Below are 20,841 nucleotides of genomic sequence, written 5' to 3'. Positions count from 1 at the left end.
AAAGTGTGTTGGGATATTTTACCCACCCCCAATACACACAACTACGTCCAACACCAGATCTGTCATAATCACCTACAACAGCTCTTTCATAAAACTTGGATTATACCAGTTACAAAATTCCATTTAGATTAAGAAAATACTTTTGAATTGAGTTGAATGTACATACAGATCATTAGGGTTGGGCATGTACTGTTTATAATTTATCGTGACAAATAAATCATAAGAAATCTTTTTTATTGTTATGACCATAAAGTCCAATTAATGATGTTTTTAAAAATCCCCAAAACGGTCCATATTGTCAGGATTGTTAATTTTACTTTACCCCCTCACTGTTCAATGAGAGCATCAATATCAGTAAATTTCTTAATATAAGAACTCTGGTTTATTGTTGTCAAAATTCATTATTTTTGGCAATTATTAAACTTTGAATCCATTTCACCCACCTCTACAGTTCATAAAGCATAACCTATGTTGTGACTGACTGTTTTGTGTACTATTCATAGTTGGCCAATGTAAAGGACATAAACTTTACTTTGTCCTTCACTTTAGGTCAGTAAAAAAAAAGACAAATGCAAACACTTAACATAATCATTTTTATTTTCTTGAAGAGTAAGCAATCCAGTCTCCCACTAACATCATTATAGACATTAATTCTACGCTCAACAATACATACACATATATATAAAAAGGAGACGCTAGTGTGGCAGATGTAACCCATTTCGCACCTCTGAAGAAGGCAATGCAATTTCCACATCCATCAGCACTTAATAGTAACAATCAGGATTTTATAATAAAGATTGCAATGTTTGGATTTGAAAATTACAACAGTGGCATTGATTGAAAACTTAATGCGAATTTTTAAAAAAAAGGTAATTAGCCACTCAATATCTGGCATAAATAGTGCATGTGTTTGTTTTCCTTCTGGAACAAATTCAGTTTGTTTCAAATAAATAGAACATAACATCTAGAAAGCCTCCATGTTCTTCAGCTTTAAGCCTGAGCATGCTACATACTGTAAAAGGTCATATTCGGCCCGATAAGAAGCCTGACTTTCCCACTAACAGTATATTGATGTGGTTGTACAGTTTCAGAAACAAAATGGTGTGCAGTTTAAAAAAGAAACGTATATCTGGAAGCGTAACTGAAACTGGCTGCTTGCTGCCGAAAAACAATTCAGAATCCCTGAATAATGATAATGACTTTGTATCGACAGGGGGACGCAGACTCTTCTGCTTTGGCACAACCTAAGACGCCAGACCGAGCAGGAACCCTCCCACGAAACCGCCGGTGACCCCGATGTTCTTCTTCACGAACTCTGTGGACTGAAAAAAACATAGAAATGATGTCTCAGTTCAAAATCAGCTTCAAGAATTAATGGAGACAAACATGAAAAGAAAAGTGATTCCCACATTCCAAGCCCGCTCTGCATGATATGCGGATCGCTAATGAGGGAATGAAGCTTTCAAACAGCTTCGCTACTTACAGACCAAGTATCCTGTGCATAAGCAACACTTCAGGTGTCATTGTTTCCCATCTTTCCTAGATGGGACCGTCTCCTTGCAGAGAAACAAGCTCAGAGCTGCCATTGTTTTGTCGTTATCGCGAGTTAAAATTTTCATTAAAGTAAAATGTTCGTTTTTGTGGCACATCTGCATTTTATTTTGAAGGGATATGTAAACATTACCATAAGGACCAGAGTCAGAGCGTTAGGGCATTGGTCAAGAGGAGAGGAGTGGAGCTTGTGAGTCTTAAGTCTGGTTCACACAACACGATATAAGAACCGATTTCCCAAACCTCTGTGACCACAGAGCTGATAAAAGTTAAAGAGGTTCGATCGGTTTGTGTGTCCAGCCACATGCATTAGCAACACACCACACACGAACCGATTTCACTCACGAACATCCTGGTTCCAGAGAAAAATCCAGCAAAAGCAATAATGATAGTTTGTGGACTCATTTTAAGAAATAAAAGACGTAACAAAAAAAAAAAAAAAACATTGGATAAATGACTGCGGAGCAGCTGCACTATGCACTAAACCAAGCGCCACGTTAACTGTTTGGGATTCCCCTCCATCACCGCACTTTCTGATTGGCTACCTGTCACATTAAACAAGCTGCACTATGGGAAAACCCCACAGGCTGAGATAAAAGGGCTAAGACAATCCATCATCTTGAATATGCCCAATTTTAGATCGGATCCTGCAGGATGATCGGTTACGGTTGTTATGTGTCGCTAAAGTTAATCTGAATAATCCATTCCACTCATTTTATTCTTTGAATTAGTCGAATATACAACAGCTCTGTGAGACAGAAGCTCAGAAACTGTAACTCTGAGGAGGAGCTTCGTCCTGGAAGGGATCGCTAGATTCAACCAGGCATTTTGCACAGCTGAATGGTTGCCATGGAGATAAAAGTATTTCTCAAACATGCATCAAAGAATTAAGGCAACACTCGATTAGGTATGTTTTTGAAGAAGTAACATTATGACATGATGTAAAGCTCAAAAAAGTCAACTTTAAATAATACTGCCCCCTTAATATGGGGTAGTCACGGCTTTAATTATTAAAAAAACATTTTTCTTTTTTTCAAATTTATGACTTCTGAACCACCGAATGTCCAATTTTTTCTTTGAAATATTTGATGTAAAAATGTGACAATTGTTTGCCAGAAATTCAATCCAAAGAGAAAGCTTATATCTGAAATAATGGAGGATGTACAATAGTTTGCTGTTAGCAGGAAAGTCCCAGCAGATTGACCACGAAGAACCAGACAATTCTCATTCCCAGTCTCCCTTGAACCTCACCTTTTCCATGAACGTGTTTAGCTCTGGGACTGCTTGATCTGTTCCCTTCTTCAGCTGCTTCTTAGCTTTGTTCACATCCTTCTCCACCCTCTTCCAGTCCACCTGGATGTAGCCGGTGTTATTGGCTATCTGAAAGCAGAGTCAGGCCAATGAAACGGAAGGGAGAGCTTGAGATGTTCCAGGACAAACAGAGGTGCAACGATACCTGCAGCAACAGAAGACCTCCACCTACGGCTGTGGCAGCAACCTTCCCCACCTTCTGGAAGAGATAACCTGTGCACCTACAGCCAAACATACACAACAGCAAGGGGGTTCAAATGAAATGAGAGTTACTACCTCACAAAGAAATGTGAAACAGCTTCGTATTTGTTCATTGGGTAACTAAAGCTTCTTCCCCATTGTCAGGTCTGGTTCGGTTCTAGCAAAGTTTGGTGCATCTCCAATTGGTGTGAGGGCATGGAAATGGCAGGAAGTACATATAATGTAAAATATATATATATATATATATATATATATATATATATATATATATATATATATATATATATATATATATATATATATATATTTTACAAAGTTGCATACTGCAGCTTTAAGAAACTAATTGTCTCTTAAAATGTTGTAAAGCCTATATAAAAAAAGCATGTTATCCACTGCTTGTCTGGAAGAAAAGAAATTCCATTAATTACATCAACGCCATTAGAATTTTGTTTAGATTAACAAATTCAGTGGGCTGTTTTTTCCACGCATTGTACCGGATGTATGCGAGCGTTTAACCTTGGAAAGCTGGGCAGTACGGATAACACGCGGCCCCTGAAGGCAGCACGGTACGTTAGGAAGGTAAATATTTACCATCCACTCACTCCTCCAATTGCAATCTGTGTGGCCACGGAGTACTTCTCCGCTACGGGCCCGGAGTTCTTCCCGAATAGGCGGTTCCACCATCGCTGCCGTTTGGCGTACTCCGTCAGATCCACGACCTTGTCGTAAATTTCCTCTTCTACATCTTTATGTGGAAAATACACAGAGTTAGCATCAGGTACCAAAGAGCAGCTACCAAGACCTCAACTTAATGCAGCTCCCTGGGCGCTGTTATTCACTTGTGGTAAAGTGAATTAGCTCGAATGTCACAGTTAGAATGATGTGAGGTATACAGAGACAGCTGACGACGGGAAGGCTGCTTTCTGAACCCTGTGAAGTTCTCCGGCCTGAGAAGCATAGCGTTAGCTTCAGACAGGTGGAGCTAGCAGCTGAAATAAAAAAGTTACTGCTACAGAAAACATGGCTTCCAGCTGTAGGACAACAATGAACAGACTTGGAAAATGTTTGAGTGACACTCGGAGAATGTTCTCGAGTTTAGCTACAGGACGGAGAGCGTTTTTTTTTTTAGTAGATGCGCTTACCCTTGTTGCGGTTCGCCATTTTGGAGTGTGCTGGGCTGTCCCCCAGATTCCTGTGCGTCCGCCGTCATTTGCATAAATTGCACGGAGAAAAGGAAGGAGAAGTCTGTCTGCGTCTCTACAGAAACATGTTCTCTATCACACGGAGCGGAATGGGAATAGCTTGGGTTGATTTATTGAGATACAGAACGGCTTCAGCCCTACTGGAAAAAAGTATTTTGACTTTTATTCTTTCTGCTTTTTTTTTCTTTTTTCTTTTAAGTCAAAAGTCCCTATTCGTCGGCCATATGGTCCTCTTCCTTAGAAGTTACAACACAGTAAATAGCAGATGTGAAATAGAACATTTTACGGAATCTATGGAGTAAGTTTTCCATATATGGTTGATACCAATTATTTTTTTGTGAAAACACAAAGGCAGGTGTATTCACAACATCATTAAATAAACAAGATAATTCAGATAGATAGCTTTTTTTTCTTTCTTTTTAATTTTATTTTTTTACTGCCGCTTCTATTTTTTAGATGTACAGGTTTTTTCTTTGAATAAATTCAGCCACCCATGAACCTTTAACTCTTAGAAAAATCAACTTTGTATTCAAACCAGCACATTTTTCATAAATAAATCTACTGCCTGGCCCTGCTCTTTTGAAAACATACTGTATATGTTTTAAAAAGTTTTAATATGCACCTTTAAATATTTATGTTAAAATTGTCTTCATTGACAGAAAGAATCATCTCAGTATAGCCGTAAGAACATATGTGGTGTTTAGAAAAAATATTCTGGCTATCTGAAATCCATAATGTTTAATTTTTAGTTAAATTTTTTTATTTCAAATATACAAAATTAAAATCTATTTCAGATATAGCCAATGTAATCTGGAATATCCTTAGTTGCAAACAGTAAACTCTTATTAGGATGACCTAGTCATATGTAATTTAAGTTACATTTAGTTACATACATAGAGAAAGCGGTTTCAGATACCCTTTGACATATTTATGCTTAGACCTTCTTGCCATATAAAGTGAAGAGTAAAAACAACTTCATAGCTATCTTAAAAGTAACTGCATTAAATTTCCAGCATTAAATTTGAATTACAGTTAAATTTCAAGAATGTTAAGATTTCATAAATATCTCTAATTCTGACAGCAAAAAATTATTGTACTACAACATTCTGCCAAATAGGAGATGCATTTAAAAGCTAATAAACTGAATGAAAGTTGTAAACGTTTGTATTCTATCTATCTATCTATCTATCTATCTATCTATCTATCTATCTATCTATCTATCTATCTATCTATCTATCTATCTATCTATCTATCTATCTATCTATCTATCTATCTATCTATCTATCTATCTATCTATCTATCTATCTATCTATCTATCTATCTATCTATCTATCTATTTATTTTATTTATTTGTTTTTTCCTATCTTTTTTGTATCTCTTGTGTGGGGCTTCCAATAAAGAAAGCCAAAACGGCAAATAAATCATATTAAATGGAATATTTACAAACAACGTCCAGTAATTTTAATAAAATCGAAAATAAGTTACAGAATATTCTCTTCTTTGTGGGGTGAGGTATGTTCAGAGTTATTGATATGTTTACAACCTGTTTCAATGTGTGATTTGGATGTATTTTTTCTTTTTCTTTTTTTTCTTTTGGTATTTATCAAAAAGTCCATGTGCAACGTTGCAACAAATATCCTTGACCAGACCGACAACTGCGTTGACCAATAGGAATCAGGGAAATTTCGGTTACGTAATCATAATACAATGAGAAAGCCCAATCGCGCGGCACGAGGCGGGCCGTCGGAGCACGTTTTGATGTGTGCGTGCGCGTGTTCGCGACCCATCAACTGAAGGCCCTCATGTGACCGCGGAGGAACGCCGCTGATTGGCCACACGGAGTGGAGGGCGTGCCGACGGTGGCGGCGTGCGTTTGCCTATGTGACACAATTACAACAACTTTGAGCCGCTGGTTGGGGGGAAGTTTGCGAGCTTATCAAACAACTTTCTCACTTCTGGCCCCACATTACGCCAACTCCATGCATAAACCGGGACTGGAATACGCGCACTGTTTTGACGTACAATGAAGAGCGCGGAGGGGAACTTGAAAGGGTCGCTTCCTTGAGGATTTGGCAAGAATCACGCTACGCCCCGTTTTAACCCTGGATAGGTGTGCGACGGTCCCGCTGCTGCCGAGTTCCGCCGGAGTCGCCCGGTCCCGCTCCCCCTCTCGGTCTCTCGCCATGAAATCGTGCGGACTGTCGCTCACGGCCGCTGCCCGGAGCCTCGGCGTTGCTGCTAATGACGAGGAGAAAATGGCGTCGGGAAAAGCGACTGAAATCGAAGAGGACTTTCCGAAGCTAACAGCACAGGAAAAGGAGAGCCTGGTCGGAATTGACAGGTTAGATGCCTAACTGCAAGAACAGTCTTATTCGCGTGTATTTTTCTGTTGTTCTGTAGCTTCTACTAGTGAAGTTGATAACATGATCGCTCCCCCCACTAAGTAATACGGAACCGTTGTCTGTCCTTTACTTGCAGTTCACTGTTTGGATTTCATGGGCTTCAAGAAGATGGCGCCAGAACGAAGGCCTTGCTGTTAAAGGTATGCCACTAAAATCAGTCTCACAGCCGCCTCTGGCCGCTATCTCCTCTGATGAGACACATATCCAACCTGAAACGAATGGTACAGACCTCCCAACGCTGCTCTACGTGTATGAGTGCATCCTGGCCTTCAATTTCTCTCCCAACTTTAAAGCTGAGCCAGCGACCGCCTGTAGAAACAGAGTTATTCCAGGGATATAACGCAGCGGCAGGCGTACATCGGTGTGAAACGCACCTTTGATAACAGAGACAACGCTGTTTTACGGTGAAACTGAACGCATCTCCGCCCTAACAGAACTGTCATCGTTCAGCATTTACGGTCGCATTTTATAGCGACAGCCTAACTATATCGTGTGCATCATAAGCATGGCAAATCATATTATCTTCACACCTGCTGTTACTTTCTTGAGTTTGTTACATACGCAGAGAAGCGCCCCGTTTCTGTACAGGGAAATAGTGATAACTTTTGTGTTTGTGTAGTTAAAGTGAATTACAGAGCTGCACGTGGACACAAATCTAACAGTTTGCGTGTGTTTTTGTAATATTAGTTTCCAAGTTAGCAGCAATATTCGGGTGGCACAAAACAAGACAGCAAGAGTTTGATTGTGCGTCAGCTCTCTCTCCGGTTAGCATGCAGCGGCTAACCGTCCAGCGGTGTACACCCGTTTGCACTCGCACGTATGCACCCCCTTTTTCAACGTCGGTTTTGACATTTTGGGCTAAAATACATGCCTTGTGCTAAGGTTGCAAAAAATAATGGCTGCTTCGTGTCACCCAAAATGGCGGGGAAGGGAAGAAAATACCCAGAAAAGGTTTGCTGCCCTAGCTGGCTAGGTAGGTAGCTGCTGCGGCTAGGCTAACCTTCATTCGGATGAGAGATAATCACGACGAGGGCGTTCAGTGTTTATAACAAAGATGAGTGATTAAAGCGGAAGCCGGGAGCGCCAGACGGAGTAAATGTGCCCTGCTTGGAGAGAACACACAAAGCGTGTGTTATTACAGTCCGTGTTTCTGCCACAAAACTGCCCGTGCGGACTGTTTGTTCAACATGTGGCTCACTGGAGGTGGAGACATAGCAGGAGGACAATATATCCAAGGGTTGAGAAGGCATGTTGGCAACACTTTCCAAAGAGTCATAATGTCAAAACAAGTGGGGGCATTTAAAACGTCATTAGATGAACTTAAAATATTATCCAGGAACACATAAGCTGTGCAAAACACCTGGTTGGACTGAGCCCTGTCTTTGAAGCACAGCTCCTCTTCAGAGCTGCAGTTTTCAAGCTTCTGTATTACAGATAGCCCTCCTGCTTTCAGCTCCTCAAGACTATCCAGTAGCAATTAGCAGAAACCTGGTGGAACTGCTCATTATACGAGCTACTTTTCAGTGCAACGCTGTTGAAAACATTGTTAAAGGGTTACTGGAGGAATGATGTGATTATGAAATAACATTTCCTTTAAGTCATATTTGATACACAAAGCATTTTTACAACTGAAGGTAACATAGTTACTTGATTGTGCTATACATAATTAGCTGCAAATGATTTATTATTCACTAAAGGAATGCAGTTATTGACTTCTGAGCAGGAAAATGTTGTGTTTTTTTTTTTTTTTTTTAAAGAACTGAATTAATCATTTGGTTGCATCTGTTAACGCATTTCCAATATTGTGTAAAAGGCCTTATTGGTTAATTGACAAAGATGCATAAAAATCTGATTAATCGGTTAATTTCATAATAATTTACTAAATCAATCATGTTTTCCTCTTTTAAAAAATGAATTCATTTGCTGTGTCTTTTTATGAACGTGTAATATTGTATAAAATGGCTTACGTGGTTAAATGGAAAATCTGCAGAATTTACATTTTTTTTTATTTTTTATTAGATTGTCCCAATAATCAACTGCTATAAACAAATGTCTAAAACAGGAATTAAATTGGTAACTAGCGTCTTTTAATGTATTTCCATTAATTGTATAAAGAGCTTAAGTGGTTAAATAAATTTATTTTTACCAATTTATTTGTTAATTTTTATCAGAGATGTGGATTAATCGTTACAGGAAACCCTGTGTTCAGCTAGAGTCCAGCTCCAGTTTGCTTTGCGTCTCGGGGTAAATGTCCAAGGTTTACATGTGAGGTTTCATTCTACAAAGCCGTGGTTGTAAAATGTCTAAATGCTGCACGTTGCTTCTCCCCAACCATTTTCCTGGCTTTCTTGTGTCAGCTGGCACTCTGCGCATCGAGCCTCATTTGTTTAGCCGTTGTTTAGATACCAACTCCGAGTCCATATTTGGGCATTTGGCTCGTAGGATGCAAAACGGCTCCTGAACGTGTCAGATTATGACCTTCTAGGAGCATTGCAAAGCCTTCCTCAGACTGTTTAAACTGTAACGTTGGCTCGGTGTGGCCACTGAGCCCTCGCCTTGATGTCGTTGCTTTAGGCTGTGAGCTGCTACGACGGCCTCATCCTGAAAGCAGAGGGCAAGGTGGATCCTGACGTCTTCTGCCAGCTCGGCCACTTCAACCTCCTGCTGGAGGAATATTCAAAAGGTAACAATCATTTATTATACTGTAATAAATAACTTGATGAACTGAATCTTAAGCTTTTCATATTGTTCCAAAATGACTCCCTCATGTTGGTGTTTGTTGTCTCGTCCTTCACTCAGCATTATCTGCATACCAGAGGTACTTCAGTTTACAGTCGGACTACTGGAAGGTGAGTCTGATGCGCGTTTTCCAGATCGCAGCTTATCAAATGGAGAGCAAATTGTGACACAAACTCTTTTACATAATTAATCCAAGAGAGAGAAAGAAAAGAGAAGTTTGGTTTTGATTTAACGTCAGGCAGTACAATAAAAAGTTGAATCATTTTATTCTGTATGTGTAAGTTTCTGGCTTCAACTGTAAATAATTAGCTGTTGCAGGTGAAGATGTTTAAACATATTAAAGAACCCGGTTTTTCGGGCCGTTCCGCCACAACCAGGAATTTGTAATCATATTCTGACTCCCTGCTAGCATGACTTCCAGAAGTTCGGCCCCATTTTGTCTAGGCCTGCCTTAATAAGCAATAAATCAGTTAATCACAAGATCAATTACACGGAGCTCAATAATTTCCATTTGAATGATTTATCATTTCTATTTTTTCTCTCTTTTTACAAAAAACTGGATGACAAAAGTTTTCAGTCTACTGTTTTGGTCTCAACTGGACTTTGTTTTGAAGGACAGTTTTGTTTAAAGAGACTATATAATTCCTTTTGTTGTTTGTTTTGTTTGTTTATTTTAGATACTTAAAATGTCTTAAAAATTACCAGATAAAAAAAAAACAAAAAAAACGTTCATTAGAATGTAATATTGGTCTTTGAGAATGTCTTCTTGCATTACCATTATGTTACTTGAAAATGGTCTCAAAACAACATTATCATTTATCGCAATAATTTCTGGGGCAATTTATCGTCCAGCAACATTAGTTATCATCACAGGTCCCACATTGACCAACATCTATAGAGGTTTTTACAACGCAAGCTGCGTTTCCATTCACTTTATACCCGCATAATTTGACAGTTTGAAAATAAAGTTGGTTAAAGGAAACACTGCAATTTGAAAAGACTCTTGTTTTTGATAGATTTTTGCTGCTTGGATGAGAGTTTTTTTTTTGTTTATTTATTTTTTGGTTATAAATTGGTTTATTTCAGCAATCAGATGTTGCCACTGGCACAAATAAAGAAGACAACAGGAAGTAGTTGGAGGGTGATGGTGCCTTATGTTTTTTAAACACGTATCGCATGAACAAACTTATTCACATGTGACTTTAATTGCTTTTCTTATCTAATGGAAACCTTGCAAAATGGTGGGGGGTTTTTTGGACATTAGCATAATATTGACAGCATTTTGTGTACATTTGTAAAGGAAACACCGGTGGACAAACCTTGAGTTTGTGGGTTCTCTTTTGCATTTACATCTTAGATGGAAGAAGGTTAGGTTTTGCACCTGGTGAAGCATTTCTGTGTATTTTTCCATTTTGGACCCATTCACAACTCAAATCTAGCCTTTTAGTTAACTTTTTATTTTTTTTTTATTTTTATTTTTTTTAGTTTACTGACACTCAAACACCTTTAGACGGGTGTCGAGCCTCCTGACTTGGCACCTGTCATAGTTCTATATAGTTCTATGTCTCTGTAGTTAGTAGACTATTGTTAGAAGTTGAACACAAAGGTAATATGCAGCTTCCTTCTAAGGTTTGAAAACGAAATGATTGCATTGTTTGGAGTCATTTTACTCTAAGCTTCACACATTCATTGCTTTAATTAGTTGCCACTAAACATAAGAGTAAGTTTCTGAGTTGGTTGTGGTTGCTAAAATGTTTCCCCCTTAAATGACAATATCTGTAGACAAAAGTCTCAAGTAGTCTGTCCAAATGCTGCTGTTCTTAATGATGGCTCCATGCTCAATCATATCCCCTGTCCCAGTTCAAATTGGGACCAACTGAGGTGGATTGGGATGAATCACTGGTCGGTTAAGTGACCCAGAGGAAAAAGAAAAGTATGATCTGAATGCAGCCGAAGAAAAATAATCCTGGGAAATGATCCTGTTACGTTTTTATTATTATTTATTTGATTGCTCAACTATTTATTGTTTAAGCTGCTTTGTTCTGCCATGTGATTTCAGCAGAAAATATAACATTTTTTAGGGCTGCAGCCAACAATTATTTTACTAATTGATTGTTCTCACTATTAATCAAGAAATCCGGTTTTTAAAAAATGGGCACAAATTAGTTGACGGTATTTCAATCAATTAATCTTGATTAATCTGATTAATTATTTCGGTCTTAACATATTTGTTTTCCTCTTTAAAGCCAAGCAAACCCTGCTTAAATTTAGAAAACCTAAAATTAAAGTTTTCTGCCAGTGTTATATCAGAGCTGGTGTCTGTGTGTTGATGTAGCCAAAGACAGTGTGACCAGAGATCAACGCCATATATTAATATATCCCAAACTGCAAGGCAGCCTTTGTTTCTCGGGGAAAAACGGGCTGAAAAGAGTCTTTAGTAGTCTCTGAAAAGTAGAGAAAATGTCTTCCAGAGCGATGAAGGACACTATAAACTTGACAAGAAAGTCAACGAGGTCCAAAAAAAAAAAAACCATGTTGGCTCAGAAAAAAAACAAAACAAAAAAAACCCAATCAAGAATCAAATATGAAGCCAACAAGACCTCATTCTCCTCCAGTGCGTTCCAGAACAACAAGGCTGAGGTTTCATTCATTGGTGCAGAAATGGGGCTGATTTACTGTGCATGTGGATATGCTGCTTGTTTTTCAGATTTGGGTTTATAACTTTGAGAGACGGCATTTAAAATGCTTGGGACACCATTAAATTCTAGCTATAGGTTCTGGCCAAGATCTGTGCTGTAATCATTGAAATGTGTTCATCTAAATCAAGTCTGATGTTCTTTCTTTCCTTTCTTTTGTTTCCCCAGAATGCTGCCTTTTTATACGGCCTTGGAATGGTTTACTTCCATTACAACGCATTTCAGTGGTAAGTGTTTTTCTCCTAAATGATTTCCTTAGACTAACATGGATTAGTTAATTCATGGATTCATGTCAGAGCAAAACCATTTTTAAGGACACGAGTCCTGGATGCTGCATGTACTACTGATGCTTGGAGCCACGTAGGCTTGTCGCAATAAACGATAAATCAATTAATCGTACGATAAATTAAAACTATCGACGTCATTTTAATTATCCGCTTTATTGTCTCTTCCGGCCTTTTTCTCTTTCTGTTGATGACACTAAATGAAAAAAGGCTCAACTCTGCTGCTCTCCACTGACCCTCCCTTCCTTATTTCCTTAGTGTAATGTCCAGTTCACACTACACCATCCTAGAGCTGTCGGCCCATTTTCAAAACCTGAGAGATCACACATTAGCCAACAGAAATCCTAGGTATAGTGGTTCGATGGTGTCCAACAATGGGCACAAAATAATGGCTACAATTTCAGTTAACTCATTTTAAAACCAGGCATTAATCAATTATTTACTACAATCTACCTGCAATGCATGTAGCTCTAGTGTCAGCGTAACGTCCTGACTGAATGAAAATCATTATAATCTATTTATGTCACATTAATAAAGAACAGCTGAAAAGTTTTTTGTTTTGTCTAGGTGTAATGCAACCGGACATGCTTATTGGCTGGCATTTGCAAACCAGCCAATCCAGAAGCTCCATTTACTTTTCTTGCCGCTGATTGACTGAACCTCCAGGAGAGGAAATGAGGGAGTAGCATGTTTATGAACATCTGGTCCCTGAGCAGTAACACTGTGAGGTTTCTGTTCATAACCTGCAATCAATCCATAACTGATAAAGGGAGGGGCTCTGTAATAACCAAATACATTTAGTAGTTTTTCACTCTGTAGTTTTCTGACTGTTATCTTAAGCACAACTAACAGTCCAGTTCCCTGGACTCAGAGCTTATTATGTATATCAGCCATAGAGGCGTCATCCCAGAGTAAGTGAGAGAGTCAATGTTGGCGTTTAGCTAGCATGCTAAACAGAGACCGTGTATGATGCTATGGGTTTTATTTTGAAAGAAACCAGAAGTAATGCGCTAGAGTTGTTTGTGGTAACTAATTCACAGACTGAGTAACACTTCTGCTTCTCCACTGAAGGTTGAAAAAGGTCGGAAAGCAACTTTTATGCCATTGATGTGAGACATGCGTCATAATTCTGCCCTAGAAAAAGCAGAAAGTGTTAAATCTGGATGTAAAAAAATGGCTGAAAATTATGATTATGAACTTATGAAAGAAGTCTATCAATGGCATCACAATCCCACCACTCAGACTACACATCCCAACAGACTTCTCTACACAATTTACAGTCAATGCGCCACAAAACACTAACGTTGTTACTTGTGCTCTCTTTTTCTTATCTGCCTTTGTCTTGTTACGATCCTGTCAGCTCCCGTTGCTGAAAAACTTTAAAATCCACCCATTCACAGCTCCAGATAATGCGCTGTTGTGCGACGTCTACATTCTCCGTTTCGCTTTGGGGTAGTAAACCATTGACACAGAAGTCTCACTCCAGTCGGGTTTAATTAGCGGTATGAACAACTGCGCGAAAAAAGATTCCTGCAAAAACAATTCCTGCAAAAAATTTGGAATTGGCTGTCAAGACCTGCTGTGTGAACGTAGCTTCTGACGGCAATTCTGAAGAAAAATCCAGTACTCCTGGTACACATCCCTGATGACACCCAAGCGACTGGAGCTGGTCACCTGTATCCTTGGCCACAGAAGTAGTAATGGCAGTATTTTTTGGCTTTATAAAACATCCCCAGCCCCATTTGACTCCACTCTAACTTGCCCACCGTGAACTGGAGACTGAATAGAAGCATTAGTCTGCCAGAACTGAGGGAGGGGAAGGCTGTCATTAGGTTGGGTCCAGGGGACAGACTACATCATGAAGACCAAGGCTGAAGGAATGCTGAGCTGTCAGGTGGGGAGTATTCCTTCATTGGGGCGTTAGTGTGTTGGGTGGCCTGAACATTTTAAAAAGTTTAAGTGGAGGTTTAATTTTCACCAGCTAGCATTTATGAGTCAAATGGGGGAGTTAGCTTTGTGTTTAGTTAAAAAGTAGCTTTTAGCTGCTGATTAGGTTTTACAGTAAATAGTGGAGTGTGTTCATTTTTTTTTTATTTATTTATTTTTTTAATGGAGCTGTCATGTTGCTGTGTGGTACAGTCCACCCTGCTGAGGAGCTTCACTGGATGAAGCCTGGGAGGGAAAGAGGGAGAGGGCAAACACAGAGTGAGTGGAGGGAGGGAGTACATAAACTGAGAGGGGGAGGGGCTGGGGGCACCGAGTTCAGTGTGTGTGTGTGTGGCATGTTCAGCAGAGACCACAGTGCTTTTTCATACAGGAAAAGGGCTGCACGCTGACATGCATTTGCTATTGTTGCTATAGTTACACAGCAAGTGGGTTCAGTCGTAAACGGCTCGTTGCCGCAGGTAGGATCGCTTCTGTTTTATCAAAAGGGCTGGATTCATGTTGGCGAACATGATCACATCATTTCATTTCACTAGATCGTGTCCAAGGAAAACCTTGAGTTTTTCCTCTGTTAAAGCATCCTGGGTTTGGTAGCATTGTGAAAATACTGAAGGTATTCTGCATCATATTGATGCTATGAGCCAAAACACTTAGCTGTTGCTGTTTTCTGTAAATCACTCTGCTGATATTCAGAGAGCCCCTTCCAGAATCTTCCAGTAAGCGAATGCTCTTAAACTGAGAATCCACTCTGAGGTTCATGCTGGAACATATTGTCCGTTCAGAGAGGATGCACCACTGAGCTCAGTGCTACTCTGCATCATATTTCATCGTCTCTTTGAACCAAGCATGTGAAGCATTCAAGCGAGATAGCAAACTAACAGTTTCTAATATTGGCATTAAGATGACCAAAAAAAAAAACTATCACTTTTAATTTTTTTACACATCTGTAAGACTTTAGAGCAATTCTTCTCCCAAAATATGTTCTTGGTGTCAGAAATGCAGCTACCTTGTGTTTCTAAAACACTAAACTCTCTGACTCCTAAATAAACATTTCCTAACTGTATGTTGATGGTTGTCTGTGCATGTTGTCAGCTCATCCTTATGAAGTCTTAAATCCATCTGTTTAAAATTGAGGCCTTAAATTATCTTAAATTCATTGAGAAACAATGTGTTGGTATTAGATGTTAATCTTTCATTTTGTTGTGGAAGGACTATCTACTCTCATTCTATGTAGTTTCTTTTTTAAAGTTTTCCTCACTGTAATGCAAAACTTTGAGTTGCACAGATGTCTTCACTGAATTCTGTGACTCAAGGTGGGGGCGACTACTGGTTACTAGCTGCTAATATATGTAAAAATGTTAGCTAGCTTTTTTACATATAGCAAATTGGCTTTATGTAAAACAATGGTTAGTTTTTAAAATGTGAAGCTAGCTTGCTTTTTTTATGTTTATTTAAAAAAAGCTAGCTAAATTTTTTTCACAAATATTAGCAACTAGTTACTGTTGGCCATAACCGCCTTAAGTCACAGAGTTAAGTTTAGCTGGTTGTATGTAAAATAGCTTGGAAGAGTTTTACGTTAAGTTAGCTTGCTTTATGTAGGCTAACTTGCATATTACAAGCTACATGCAGATATGAAAGCTAACTATAGGCAGTTTTATGACTCAAGGCGGTCATAAAATCTGCTCCTGGTGATGATATTTTCTATTTACAGCAGATTAGTGTAGCACAATCTGCTGGGAAATTAAGGCGTTCCAAGAGGTGCTTTACATCAACCCAACGTTTTCCTGAGCAAAAGAAATTCATGAAACTGAATGAAGTCAATATTTGTTTAGCACATTTCAGCAACAAGGCAGTTCAAAGTTTTTACATAATTAAAAAATAATAATACCGTAATAAAAGCACTACAATAACAAAATAAAGACAAATAAATAAACTTGGACCGGAATATCAAGGAGAGCGGTTTTGATTTCGAAAACTACTGTTGTTTTGACATATGAAACTCTTATTTTGAGGGAGGAGGAGTCATGACAACTAGACTGATGTAGGGGGAACTGTTGCCATAATCTCCATGTCGACACTTCTCTGTGCTGCGAATTAACATGTTTACTTGAAGCGGCTTGTTTGAGCAGTGCTTTTGTTCAAAAATGAAATTCTATAATAAAGACCAACTATTCCTAAAGATTTGATTTGGAACCCATTTGGCTCTGATGATTGAAATGCATCCTAAGCTTCTAGTTTTGAGTTTCTCAGCCTTTATGGACATCCAGGAACCTTTTGGTTACTTGAAATCCCTAAATGAGAGATGATATTAAATGGATTCCTCAGTTATATGTCCATATTAAATACTCTGGCTGGACAATCATCTGAGTCAGACTTGAGTTTGTTTTCAGCTTGTGACTTTTTGTTTTGTTTTGTTTTTTTTTCTCTCCAGGGCAATTAAGGCGTTCCAAGAGGTGCTTTACATCGACCCAACGTTTTCCCGAGCTAAAGAAATTCATCTAAGACTGGGGCTCATGTTCAAAGTCAACACAGACTATGAGTCCAGCTTAAAGGTAAATCAGAACGACAGGCTGAATGATGAGTTCTGGGCTGTTCAGGAAAACATTCACTGGTTAAAATGTCTTGTCTTTTACAATTTAATTCAAGCCGTCTCTTAAATCTAGTCCAGTATGGCTGACTGCTGATGGATTACATCAAGTTCAACAAGACGTCTGTGTTCAATATGAAAAGCTGGTACAGTTGGTGTTGAGTCAGTTTCCATTAGTCTGTGCTGGAAGCCTGAAATAGACTCCATGTCTCCAGTTTTTCTGACAAAAGCTGTTATTAGGAAGAGTAAAATTTACACCTATGAACCAAATCTGTCCAGACAGTTCTGGCTCTGCCGTAACCTGAAACTTTCAGATTGTGATCTGATCCCTGGCCTTGTTTTGGTCCAGATGTTTCTCATAGATTGTTTGTTCCTGGACATCCAACTCCAAATCACACAAGATTGTGCGAAAACAATATTCTTGAATATAATCTGACCTTTTAGATCAACAAAGTTACAGAAACCTTTTACACTTGTCTTGCACATGGAAAAATGACTTATAATCTTGTCTGTTCTCAGATTTAACTGTTGGAAAACCCCTAAAACTCTTCATTGCTTGGTGTGTCCAAAGCAGTTTATTTTTATATTTTTTTAAGAGAATGGCCAGAGTAGTTTTTCACTACTTACACATTTGACCCTCGTCTATTCCCAGTTTATTATTCACAGATTTATTCTCTATTCTCTGATTCTTCTGTGGGATCCAACTCACAATATTCACGGGAAAATTTGCTGCATGCATATTATTTCTCAGACCATATCTAAAATATTCTAAAGATTGGGAAACGGCAATACTTCAGTGCAAAACTAGACACACTACTGACTGGTGTTTACAAAGCAGCCAATACAATAGGGCTATTGATTTTCCTTGGCAACGATTGGCTGTATCCACAGGAGAAGAATTAAGGAAGACTGTTGCTAGTAGTTTCTGCAATAGAGCTATTAATGCGTATTAATATATGTTAAGGTATACTTGGTTTATTTGGTCTAAGATTTCAGCTATTAGTGAGCAACTGTGGTCCCTAACCCCAACAAATAAATAGTTCCCACAAGACCGGACTAGAGGTAAGTTACCCCAAAAATGGGCCTTCTTGAAAAGCAACCAGTCAACACAATTACCCATTAATGTGTTTGGAGTCACTTGGTAACATTGTAATGTAGAGAGGTTTACTGATGGGGACGCACCAGTACACTTCTTCCACTAATGATACACATACTGATACCGATATTTGAGGTGTAGTATCGGTTAATACCGATCCGATACAGAAAAAGTGCAGAATTGACTCAAACACAGACATAAATGTACTGAATTGCAAATATATTGGATAACTCTGCACCAGTACAGCACACTGAAATGCTCCAATAGCTTCACAATATTGGTCAAACGTGTAAAAACACAACTTCAATTTCTTTTTAGTCTGTGCAAATAGGAGTAGAACGGCCAATTTAAAATAAATAATAAAGAAACTGAAACTGACAAAAGCAATAGTTTGACTGCCTTGGTCAAACATGTAAAAACTAAACTGTAACAAACCTTTCAAATGTAATTAGGAATTCTAAATAAAATGTAAAATAAATGATGCATTACGTCGCTCAGAGTAAAAAGCATTGAATTAGACGGAATAGATCTGCCCTTACAGCTCAGGTTTATTATTTGCATGCACCAATACAGATATTATTGGGTCATCTCTAGTAACTCATGTTAGTGGGAGCCTGTAGTTATTAAATAAGAGGAGTCTGAGGTTTGAACCTTGGGGTACCCCTCATGTGATTTACGCCTACTCTGATGAGAAATCCCTGTGAGCCACATTTAGACCAGATGAAGCCCTCTCTGGCTGCAGCTAGTGCTACAGTGTTGCATTGAGCAGGCTGCTCATGCTGCTTGTTCTTAATTTTGGATGCAGCCCTCCCTCTCGGTCCTGAGTCACTGCCAGCCGCTTACACATGACTCACAGCCACACACTCCCACCAACAGAATCTCACACATGCCTGCCCCAGTTACCTACAGGGAGGAGCAGGCGCCTCTACAGAGGAACAGGGACACAATAAAGGTAGAGAAAGAAGGGAAGACATGAACGACCCTGATCAGATACGGAACCTGTTGCATTCCCATTAGGAACCAAACGTTGCATACGTCTCACCTGTCCTTGTCAATCCCACCTGCGCTCGTTACGTCAGCTCAGGGGAAACGTGTCTGCATCAGTTTGTGTGCTGTTGCATCCCGCAGCTGCAAAGAACAGATCTGAGGAAGGAGGGGAAGCTTGTGTGTGTATGTGCGTGCCGGTTCCTGCTTTGAGGTATTGTGTGTCATCTCCGTGCTCTCTCCTCTGCAGCCGTCTGCTGAATGGTAATCAGTGACACCAGGAGAGAGGAGGAGGAAAGGAGGGAGGAAAGAAGGGAGGGGAGACAGATAAAAAGAAAGACAGCAGAGAGACAGGGGAGAGAATGAGGAAAGCAAGATGTGAGGAGGGAGGTGGAATGCCAAGCTGACAATCCTGCGGCATTATCTGGCCGGCTGTAGAGCGAGTGTGAAGGATAGAGAAGTCTGAGGGAGACCCGCCGTCTAGGTAACGCCTTTTAGTCTCTGAAATCAAGGCATGTTGGATTTGGTGATGTTTTTTTTTCTTCTTACTGCTAATGCTTGATTTTTAAAACACCACTTTGTTGTGAGCTGTTTCCGTTCATTTGTTTGTGCAGTAATTTGGATAGATTTTATCTGCCTGACGTTTAACTGTGAGTGTAGCAGAGCCCGGGGGTAGGAGCTATGTTTAGCCTCGGCCTGGATGACGGATAACGGCGCGCGCCTCGTCAGAAATCCCCACGGATTTGCCAGAGGAGTACCTACTGGCTGTTTGTGGTTTCAGCGGGTTCTAGTCCTCAGAACGTGACCCAGATACTGTCGGCTCCTTTCCAAATGCGTGAACCTGCACAGGGTCACGCTGCCGCCTGTCACCTTGAAGCCACCTACAGATGTAGAGACGGGATTCCAATTTTTGGTTGATTGGAACCCAATCTAATGTCTCCTTAAAGACAAACGCAAGAAGACATAAGACCAGCTTTTAAAATAATTTTTTATTTCTAGGTAACCTGCCGTTGGCAACAGAGGTGATGTCACACTGTGTTGGAGAGCAGTTGATGCAAAACAGGCTTTTAGCAATCGATCGAAGACGGATTACATGAACAAGCAGTTAAACTGTTGTATGTGATTTCTAATCTTTCAGTCTAGCGATTCGATTCAAATGGTTTTGGATTCAGAAACCAAATTTCCTATTCAGTCTGGAGAATGTTTAAATTGTGAGTGATGAGAGGAAAAGACAGTGCATATCAACTTCCATCAGTTTAGATTTAAACAGAATTGGGTTCCTGCATAAATTCCCAGTAATAGGTTAGCCTTTTCTTAAATAAAAAAAATTATTCAAAACATAGACGTGTAATGCCGTGTACTCGCAAATAGGAGCGACATAAACATGCAACTTAAATGCGTTTTGAAATCAACTTTCGAATATGCAGTTAGCATGGTTACTGCACAAAGTATGTGTTTCTTAGAGAATGTAACTTTTACCTTTCAGGCCTGATTCATACAGTAGGTTCTTATCAACAGCAAGCCAAGCCCAGCTGGTGTTGCTCCGGTGTCTGTGTGCGTTAGGAGGGACTCCCAGTCAGAGCAGGGCAAAAATCAGAAAACACAAAGATTACGAAAAATTTTGTGAAAACTGTAAATCTGAAACAAAACTTCATCAACAGTGAAAGTGCTCTTGACCGTTCCGACCAAAGGGTTCACCTGCACAAACACAAAAATGTATTTTAAACTGAGATTCAGAAAAGGCGATTAACGTTTCTAAAGGTGTCTTTAAACCTCATAATAATGTGGACTTGGTTTGATTTGGGGATCAAATTTGCAACAGTTGTTTCATTTTCAGCTGGTGT

General features: G+C 39.4%; 2 protein-coding genes across 4 annotated transcripts in view; one reads left to right on the top strand and one right to left on the bottom strand.

Moving 5' to 3' along the window:
* Positions 1-579: 579 nt before the first annotated feature.
* fundc1 (FUN14 domain containing 1) lies at positions 580-4,349 on the bottom strand. Its single transcript, XM_044132605.1, has 5 exons — positions 4,206-4,349; positions 3,655-3,808; positions 3,008-3,083; positions 2,803-2,931; positions 580-1,322 (listed from the first exon to the last, which is right to left on the bottom strand). Exons 1-5 carry the CDS (start codon positions 4,222-4,224, stop codon positions 1,245-1,247), a joined length of 456 nt encoding a protein of 151 aa, XP_043988540.1. The 5' UTR covers positions 4,225-4,349; the 3' UTR covers positions 580-1,244.
* Positions 4,350-5,704: 1,355 nt separating this feature from the next.
* The window catches only part of kdm6a (lysine (K)-specific demethylase 6A), a 40,423-nt gene continuing 25,286 nt past the window's right edge, over positions 5,705-20,841 (top strand). Inside the window, exons 1-6 of one of the 3 annotated variants that reach the window (XM_044131250.1) lie at positions 5,705-6,606; positions 6,744-6,807; positions 9,242-9,350; positions 9,467-9,516; positions 12,271-12,329; positions 16,762-16,882. In XM_044131250.1, the coding sequence (XP_043987185.1) occupies positions 6,449-6,606; positions 6,744-6,807; positions 9,242-9,350; positions 9,467-9,516; positions 12,271-12,329; positions 16,762-16,882 (561 nt within the window). In that variant the 5' untranslated portion in view covers positions 5,705-6,448. Of the gene's footprint in view, positions 6,607-6,743; positions 6,808-9,241; positions 9,351-9,466; positions 9,517-12,270; positions 12,330-16,761; positions 16,883-19,372; positions 19,482-20,841 lie in introns of those variants that run through there. The other 2 variants (XM_044131249.1, XM_044131251.1) reach the window with 2 other exon arrangements.

Source organism: Gambusia affinis, linkage group LG11 (assembly GCF_019740435.1).
Source record: "Gambusia affinis linkage group LG11, SWU_Gaff_1.0, whole genome shotgun sequence".
NCBI classification, from domain to species: Eukaryota; Metazoa; Chordata; class Actinopteri; order Cyprinodontiformes; family Poeciliidae; genus Gambusia; species Gambusia affinis.
This window is presented reverse-complemented; position numbering and strand designations above follow the sequence as displayed.

Bases quoted from the DNA above. Each gene is read 5' to 3' on its own strand.
- fundc1 (XM_044132605.1), bottom strand. The intron at 3,084-3,654 runs GTAAATATTTAC...GTTTGGCTGTAG, and splicing joins ATTGGAGGAGTGAGTGGATG to GTGCACAGGTTATCTCTTCC. The intron at 2,932-3,007 runs GTATCGTTGCAC...CTCTGCTTTCAG, and splicing joins GAGGTCTTCTGTTGCTGCAG to ATAGCCAATAACACCGGCTA.